Source organism: Arachis ipaensis, chromosome B08 (genome assembly GCF_000816755.2).
Source record: "Arachis ipaensis cultivar K30076 chromosome B08, Araip1.1, whole genome shotgun sequence".
NCBI lineage: Eukaryota > Viridiplantae > Streptophyta > Magnoliopsida > Fabales > Fabaceae > Arachis > Arachis ipaensis.
The window spans coordinates 46438487-46447767 of NC_029792.2; the positions used below are offsets into that span (position 1 = coordinate 46438487).

Here is a 9281-nt window from a genome sequence, read left to right on the forward strand (position 1 = left end):
ATAAGAGATTACTCACCGCCTTTAGTGGTAGTTCCCTTTCTAAGAACAAAACAGCAGCGGAAGCATGGAGTTTGATCAATGATGTCGCCGAGGCTACCTAACATGTGAGAGTGAGGAACAATCCTCCCAAGAGTGTGGTGGAGTTACCTCCTTCTGAATTGGCTTTGACTAAAGTGCTTGGAGAAATGACCACTCTCCTTAAGGAGATTCACCAAGGACAAAAGGCATCTCAATCAATCTAAGCCATCCAAGCCCCACTCTCCAAATAAGTATTTCAATACCACAAAAACTACCAATCTTCTTTCCAATACCACAAAAATAACCACCAAGCCAACCAAAACCACCATAATCAATCATACCAACTCTCACAACAAAACCAAAACAACCACCATAAATACCAAGCACCTCACTAAAGGCAACAAACTAATCAACCTTCTTCCTCTTCCACAAACCAAGGTGATGACTCTCACCGTGCACTCTACTAAGAGCAAGAGAGACTTAGGGCTATGATAGAGAAAAATGAAGAGAACACTAGGAATCTCAATGCACAATTTGGCAACATGAGTGCTCAAATGTCCAACATAACCGAAATGCTCTCAAGGATGTCCCTACCTTCCACCAACAATACAAACACCAACCAACCCTTAAGCTCTTCTAGCCTTCCATCCTAACCCCTTCCTAACCCAAAGGGCAGCCTTAACGCCATCACTCTACGGTCGGGGACTACATTGGAAGAAATACCTCCTAGGCCCATGGAAGACCTCCATGAGGAGGAAGTAGTTGTTGAAGTTCAATATGAGGAAGATGAGGGAGACACAAGGCAAGAGGAAGAAGAAGTGAGCCTTAAGGAGCCCAAGAGAAAGGCCATAGTGGATGAATCCATTCCTATTCCATTCCCTTCCATGGTAAAGAAGGCCAAGAAAACTCCGGAGTTTGTTCTAAACATGCTTCAAGTATTCAAGAAGGTTGAGGTAACCATTCCACTTCTTGATGCCATTCAACAAATTCCGAAGTATGCTAAGATTTTAAAAGACTTGTGTACATATAAAGATAGGACTGGTGAGTTGGAAACATTGTCATTGGGTAGTTCCATTTCCTCATTGATGAAATCCATTCCGGAAAAGTGTAGTGACCCCGGACCATGTTTAGTATCTTGTTGGATTGGTGGAGTTACCTTTTATGATTGCATGTGTGATTTGGGGGCCTATGTGAGTATCATGACACTCTCTATATTTGCAAGGTTGAATTTAGCTCCATTGAAAAGGTCGGCCGCCAAATTTGTCTTAGCCGATAAGAGTGTGATCACCATAGTAGGGATAGCGAAAGATATGCTTGTGACAATCAAGGATTTAGTGTTTCTAGTTGATTTCTATATCCTTGAAATGCCTCCAACGGATAATAGAAGTTCTTCCTCCGTTTTGCTTGGTAGACCTTTTTTGAAGGCCTCTAAATTTAAATTGGATGCCTTTACCGGCACATACTCTTTTGAGGTAGGTGACAAGACCATCAAGTTCAACTTGGAAGAGGCCATAAGACATTCACCTTAAGAGCACTCCGTTCTCCGATGTGATGTAATTGACGAGGTAGTAGCGGAGATACAAAGTGAAGATTACAACAGGTTGTACTATCCTATTATTGAAGGGAAGGATAAACATGAGGATAAACAAGAGAAAATCGATGAGGATGAGCTTCATGATCATGGTGAAAAAGAACCTCAACTTGAAGTGAAAACCGAATTGAAGCCTCTACCTTCTCACTTGAAATATGCATTCCTTGAGGACAACCAAAGGTTTCTGGTAATCATTGCTAGTGAGCTCTCTAGCCAATAAGAAGAGAAGATCCTAGAGGTCCTAAAGAAGCACAAGAAAGCAATCGGTTGGAGCTTGGCTGACCTTGTGGGGATTAACCCATGTATGTGCATGCATCGCATCTTCCTCCAAGAGGGAGCTTGGCCGGTTAGACAACTTCAAAGAAGGTTCAACCCCATCATTCTTGATGTGGTAAAAAAGGAAGTCACAAGGTTGTTTGATGCAGCCATTATTTATCTGATTTCTGATAGTGAGTGGGTGAGCCCAGTTCAAGTTGTTCCAAAGAAATCAGGAATCACTGCTATCAAGAAGAAAGATAGTGAAATGGTCACGACAAGGGTGCAAAATGCTTGGCGGGTATGCATTGATTATAGGAAGCTAAATGCTGCAACAAGGAAAAACCATTACCCCTTTCCCTTTATTGACCAAATGTTGGATCGAATTTCAGGTAAATCCCATTACTGCTTCCTTGATGGTTTTACTGGCTACTTCCAGATACATATTGCTCCTGAGGACCAGGAAAAGACCACCTTTAGTTGTCCCTTTGGTACCTTTTCTTACAAAAGGATGCCATTTGGGTTATCAATGCACCCGCCACTTTTTAGCAGTGCATGAATCATGTCTTTTCTGATCTCATGGAGGGTTGTCTGGAAGTCTTTATGGACGATTTCAGTGTATATGGGACTTCTTTTGATAGCTGTTTAGATAACTTGGCTAAGGTCTTAGAGAGGTGCGTTAACACTAACTTTGTCCTCAATTTCAAAAAATGTCACTTCATGGTGAGACAAGGCATAGTGTTAGGACACGTAGTTTCGGGTAAAGGCATTTCTGTAGACCCGGCCAAGGTCGATTGGTGCACAAAATTGTGATCATCAATGGCGCCATCAACATGGTGCGCACAATTGTAATCTCAACTCTTTATTACAACTTCGCACAACTAACCAGCAAGTGCACTGGGTCGTCCAAGTAATAAACCTTACGCGAGTAAGGGTCCATCCCACGGAGATTGTTGGTATGAAGCAAGCTATGGTCATCTTGTAAATCTCAGTCAGGCGGATTCAAATGGTTATGGAGGATGAATGATTAAAAGATAAATAAGATATAAAATAAAGATAGAGATACTCATGCAATTCATTGGTAAGAATTTTAGGTAAGCGTATGGAGATGCTTTGTCCCTTCCGTCTCTCTGCTTTCCTACTGTCTTCATCCAATCCTTCTTACTCCTTTCCATGGCAAGCTGTATGTTGGGCATCACCGTTGTCAATGGCTACAATCCCGTCCTCTCAGTGAAAATGTTCAACGCGCTCTGTCACAGCACGGCTAATCATCTGTCGGTTCTCGATCATGTCGAAATAGAATCCAGTGATTCTTTTGCGTCTGTCACTAACGCCCAACACTCGCGAGTTTGAAGCTCGTCACCATCATTTAATTCTTGAATCCTACTCGGAATACCACAGACAAGGTTTAGACTTTCCGGATTCTCAAAAATGGCCGCCAATGGATTCTAGCTTATACCACGAAGATTCTGATTAAGGAATCCAAGAGATACACATTCAAGCCTTGTTTGCATGTAGAACAGAGGTGGTTGTCAGGCACGCGTTCATAAGTGAGAATAATGATGAGAGTCACATAATCATCACATTCATCATGTTCTTGGGTGCGAATGAATATCTTAGAACAAGAATAAGCTGAATTGAATAGAAGAACAATAGTAATTGCATTGATATTCGAGGTACAGCAGAGCTCCACACCTTAATCTATGGTGTGTAGAAACTCTACCATTGAAAATACATAAGAACAAGGTCTAGGCATGGCCGTGAGGCCAGCCCCCATGGTCTAAGAACTAAACGTCCAAAGATTCAAAATACAATAGCAAAAGGTCCTATTTATAGAGAACTAGTAGCCAAGGGTTTACAGAAATGAGTAAATGACGTAAATATCCACTTCCGGGCCCACTTGGTGTGTGCTTGGGCTGAGCATTGAAGCATTTTCGTGTAGAGACTTTTCTTGGAGTTAAACGCCAGCTTTCGTGCCAGTTTGGGCCTTTTGTGCCAGTTTGGGCGTTTTACGCCAGAACTTTTGTGCTGATTTGAACGCTAGGTTGGGCCATCAAATCTCGGGCAAAGTATGGACTATTATATATTTCTGGAAAGCCCAGGATGTCTACTTTCCAACACAATTGAGAGCGTTTCAATTGGGTTCTTTAGCTCCAGAAAATCCACTTCGAGTGCAGGGAGGTCAGAATCCAACAGCATCTACAGTCCTTTTTTAGCCTCTGAATCAGATTTTTGCTCAGGTCCCTCAATTTCAGGCAGAAAATACCTGAAATCACAGAAAAACACACAAACTCATAGTAAAGTCCAAAAAAGTGAATTTTAAATAAAAACTAATAAAAATATAATAAAAACTAACTAAAACATACTAAAAACATACTAAAAACATTGCCAAAAAGCGTATAAATTATCCGCTCATCACAACATCAAACTTAAATTGTTGCTTGTCCCCAAGCAACTGAAAATCAAATAAGATAAAAAAGAAGAGAATATACAACGAATTCCAAAAATATCTATGAAGATCAGTATTAATTAGATGAGCGGGGCTTTTAGCTTTTTGCCTCTGAACAGTTTTGGCATCTCACTTTATCCTTTGAAGTTCAGAATGATTGGCTTCTATAGAAATTCAGAATCCAGATAGTGTTATTGATTCTCCGAGTTAAGTATGATGATTCTTGAACACAGCTACTTTATGAGTCTTGGTCGTGGCCCAAAGCACTCTGTTTTCCAGTATTACCACTGGATACATACATGCCACAGACACATAACTGGGTGAACCTTTTCAGATTGTGACTCAGCTTTGCTAGAGTCCCCAATTAGAGGTGTCTAGGGTTCTTAAGCACACTCTTTTTGCTTTGGATCACGACTTTAACCGCTCAGTCTCAAGTTTTCACTTGACACCTTCACGCCACAAGCACATGGTTAGGGACAGCTTGCTTTAGCCGCTTAGGCCAGGATATTATTCTTGTGGGCCCTCCTATCCACTGATTCTCAAAGCCTTGGATCCTTTTTATTTTTTTACCCTTGCCTTTTGGTTTAAAGGGCTATTGGCTTTTTCTGCTTGCTTTTTCTCTCTTTTTTTTGAATATTCACTGCTTTTTCTTGCTTCAAGAATCAATTTGATGATTTTTCAGATCTTCAACAACATTTCTCCTTTTCCATCATTCTTTCAAGAGCCAACAATTTTAACATTCATGAACAACAAATTCAAAAGACTTATGCACTGTTCAAGCATACATTCAGAAAACAAAAGCATTGCCACCACATCAAAATAATTAATCTGTTATAAAATTCAAAATTCATGCATTTCTTTTTCTTTTTCAATTAAGAACATTTTTCATTTAAGAAAGGTGATAGACTCATAGGACATTCATAACTTTAAGGCATAGATACTTAGACACTAATGATCATAAGACACAAACATAAATAGATATAAAGCATAAAAATTTGAAAAACAGGGAAATAAAGAACAAGGGGATTAAAGAACGGGTCCACCTTAGTGATGGCGGCTTGTTCTTCCTCTTGAAGATCTTATGGAGTGCTTGAGCTCCTCAATGTCTCTTCCTTGCCTATGTTGCTCCTCTCTCATGACTCTTTGGTCTTCTCTAATTTCATGGAGGAGGATGGAATGTTCTTGGTGCTCCACCCTTAGTTGTCCCATATTGGAACTCAATTCTCCTAAGAAGGTGTTGATTTGCTCCCAATAATTTTGTGGAGGAAAGTGCATCCCTTGAGGCATCTCAGGGATTTCATGACGAGGAATTTCCTCATGCTCATGTCCATGAGTGGGACCTCTTGTTTGCTCCATTCTTTTCTTAGTGATGGGCTTGTCCTCATCAATGAGGATGTCTTCCTCTATGTTAATTCCAACTGAATTACAGAGGTGACAAATGAGATGAGTGAAGGCTAACCTTGCCAAGGTAGAGGACTTGTCTGCCACCTTATAGAGTTCTTGGGATATAACCTCATAAACTTCTACTTCCTCTCCAATCATGATGCTATGAATCATGATAGCCCAGTCTATAGTAACTTCAGACCAGTTGCTAGTGGGAATGATTGAGCGTTGGATAAACTCCAATCATCCCCTAGCCACGAGCTTGAGGTCATGCCTTCTTAGTTGAACCGGCTTCCCTCTTGAATCTCTCTTCCATTGAGCATCCTCTTCACAAATGTCTATGAGGACTTGGTCTAACCTTTGATCAAAGTTGACCCTTCTAGTGTAGGGGTGTGCATCTCCTTGCATTATGGGCAAGTTGAATGCCAACCTTACATTTTCCGGACTAAAATCTAAGCATTTCTCCCGAACCATTGTAAGCCAATTCTTTGGGTCCGGGTTCACACTTTGATCATGGTTCTTGGTGATCCATGCATTGGCATAGAACTCTTGAACCATTAAAATCCCGACTTGTTGAATGGGGTTAGTAAGAACTTCCCAACCTCTCCTTCGGATCTCTGGATATTCACTCTTTTTGAGTTTGAAAGGGACCTCGGGGATCACCTTCTTCTTGGTCACAACTTCATAGAAGTGGTCTTGATGCACCCTTGAGATGAATCTCTCCATCTCCCATGACTCAGAGGTGGAAGCTTTTGCCTTCCCTTTCCTTTTTCTAGAGGTTTCTCCAGCCTTAGGTGCCATAAATGGTTATGGAAAAACAAAAAGCAACGCTTTTACCACACCAAACTTAGAAGGTTTGCTCGTCCTTGAGCAAAAGAAGAAAGAAAATAGTAGAAGAAGAAGAAATAGAGGGGATGGAGGGGGCTTTGTGATTCGGCCAAGGGGGAGAAGTAGTGTTTAGGTTGTGTGAAAATGAGGGGGTGAAGATGGGTTTATATAGGAGTGGAGAGAGGGGTCGGGTTCAGCCATTATGGGTGGGTTTGGGAGGGAAAGTGGTTTGAATTTGGATGGTGAGGTAGGTGGGGTTTTATGAAGGATGGATATGAGTGGTGAAGAGAATGGTTAGATTTGATAGGTGAGGGGTTTTTGGGGAAGAGGTAATGAGGTGATTGGTGAATGGGTGAGGAAGAGAGAGAGTGGTGGGGAAGGTGGGGATCCTGTGGGGTCCACAGATCCTGAGGTGTCAAGGATAACTCATCGCTGCACCGAGTGGCGTGCAAAAACGCCCTTTCTGCCAATCTTGGCGTTAAACACCAGGCTGCTGCCCTTTTCTGGCGTTTAACGCCAGCTTCTTGCCTATTCCTGGCGTTAAACGCCAGTCTGGTGCCCCTTTCTGGCGCTAAACGCCCAGAATGGTGCCAGACTGGGCGTTAAACGCCCATTTGCTGCCCTTACTGGCGTTTAAACGCCAGCAAGTTTTTCCTCCAGGGTGTGCTATTTTTCATTCTGTTTTCCATTCTGTTTTTACTTTTTCAATTGATTTTGTGACTTCACATGATCATCAACCTATTGAAAACATAAAATAACAATAGAAAATAGATAAATATAACATTGGGTTGCCTCCCAACAAGCGCTTCTTTAATGTCAATAGCTTAACAGTGGGCTCTCATGGAGCCTCATAGATACTCAGAGCAATGTTGGAACCTCCCAACACCAAACTTAGAGTTTGAATGTGGGGGTTCAACACCAAACTTAAAGTTTGGTTGTGGCCTCCCAACACCAAACTTAGAGTTTGACTGTGGGGGCTCTGTTTGACTCTGTATTGAGAGAAGCTCTTCATGCTTCCTCTCCATGGTTACAGAGGGATATCCTTGAGCCTTAAACATAAGGGAGTCTTCATTCATTTGGATGATCAGTTCTCCTCTATCAACATCAATCACAGCCTTTGCTGTGGCTAGGAAGGGTCTTCGAAGGATGATGGATTTAACCATACTCTTTCCAGTCTCTAGGATTATGAAATCAGCAGGGATGTAGTGGTCTTCAACCTTTACCAAGACATCCTCTACAAGTCCATAAGCCTGTTTCCTTGAATTGTCTGCCATCTCCAGTGAGATTCTTGCAGTTTGTACCTCAAAGATCCCTACCTTCTCCATTACAGAGAGAGGCATGAGGTTTATGCTTGACCCTAGGTCACACAGAGCCTTCTCGAAGGTCATGGTGCCTATGGTACAAGGTATTGAGAACTTTCCAGGATCCTGCCTCTTTTGAGGTAATCTCTGCCTAGTCAAGTCATCCAGTTCTTTGGTGAGCAAAGGGGGTTCATCCTCCCAAGTCTCATTACCAAATAACTTGTCATTTAGCTTCATGATTGCTCCAAGGTACTTAGCAACTTGCTCTTCAGTGACATCTTCATCCTCTTCAGAGGAAGAATACTCATCAGAGCTCATGAATGGCAGAAGTAAATCCAATAGAATCTCTATGGTCTCAGTGTGAGCCTCAGATTCCCATGGTTCCTCATTTGGGAACTCATTGGAGGCCAGTGGACGTCCATTGAGGTCTTCCTCAGTGGCGATCACTGCCTCTTCCTCCTCTCCGAATTTGGCCATGTTGATGGCCTTGCACTTTCCTTTTGGATTCTCTTCTATATTGCTTGGAAGAGTACTAGGAGGGAGTTCAGTAATTTTCTTGCTCAGCTGACTCACTTGCGCCTCCAAATTTCTAATGGAGGACCTTGTTTCAGTCATGAAACTTTGAGTGGTTTTAATTAGATCAGAGACTATGGTTGCTAAGTCAGAGTGGCTCTGCTTATAATTCTCTGTCTGCTGCTGAGATGATGATGGAAAAGGCTTGCCATTGCTAAACCTGTTTCTTCCACCGTTGTTGTTGTTGAAGCCTTGTTCAGGCCTCTGTTGGTCCTTCCATGAGGGATTTGGATAATTTTTCCATGAAGAATTGTAGGTTTTTCCATAGGGTTCTCCCATGTAATTCACCTCTTCCATTGATGGGTTCTCAGGATCATAAGCTTCTTTTTCAAATGAAGAGTCCTTAGTACTGCCTGGCACTTGCATTCCAGACAGACTTTGAGAAATTATATTGACTTGCTGAGTCAATATTTTGTTCTGACCCAATATGGCATTTAGAGTATCAATCTCAAGAACTCCTTTCTTCTGATTTGTCCCATTATTCACAGGATTCCATTCAGAAGTGTACATGAATTGGTTATTTGCAACCATTTCAATGAGTTCCTGAGCTTTTGCAGGCGTCTTCTTCAGATGAAGAGATCCTCTAGCAGAGCTGTCCAATGACATCTTGGACAGTTCAGACAGACCATCATAGAAGATACCTATGATGCTCCATTCAGAAAGCATGTCAGAAGAACACTTTCTGATCAATTGTTTGTATCTTTCCCAAGCTTTATAGAGGGATTCACCTTCCTTCTGTCTGAAGGTTTGGACTTCCACTCTAAGCTTACTCAATTTTTGAGGTGGAAAGAACTTTGCCAAGAAGGCATTGACTAGCTTTTCCCAAGAGTTCAGGCTTTCTTTAGGTTGTGAGTCCAACCATATCCTAGCTCTGTCTCTTACA

At 41.8% G+C, this 9281-nt stretch overlaps 1 protein-coding gene across 1 annotated transcript; it reads left to right on the forward strand.

The window, feature by feature from the left end:
• On the forward strand, positions 753–2423 carry LOC107611013. The gene is made up of 4 exons (XM_016312982.1): positions 753–1490; positions 1584–1789; positions 2060–2165; positions 2304–2423. The coding sequence occupies exons 1-4, from the start codon at positions 753–755 to the stop codon at positions 2421–2423; spliced, it is 1170 nt and encodes a 389-aa protein (XP_016168468.1).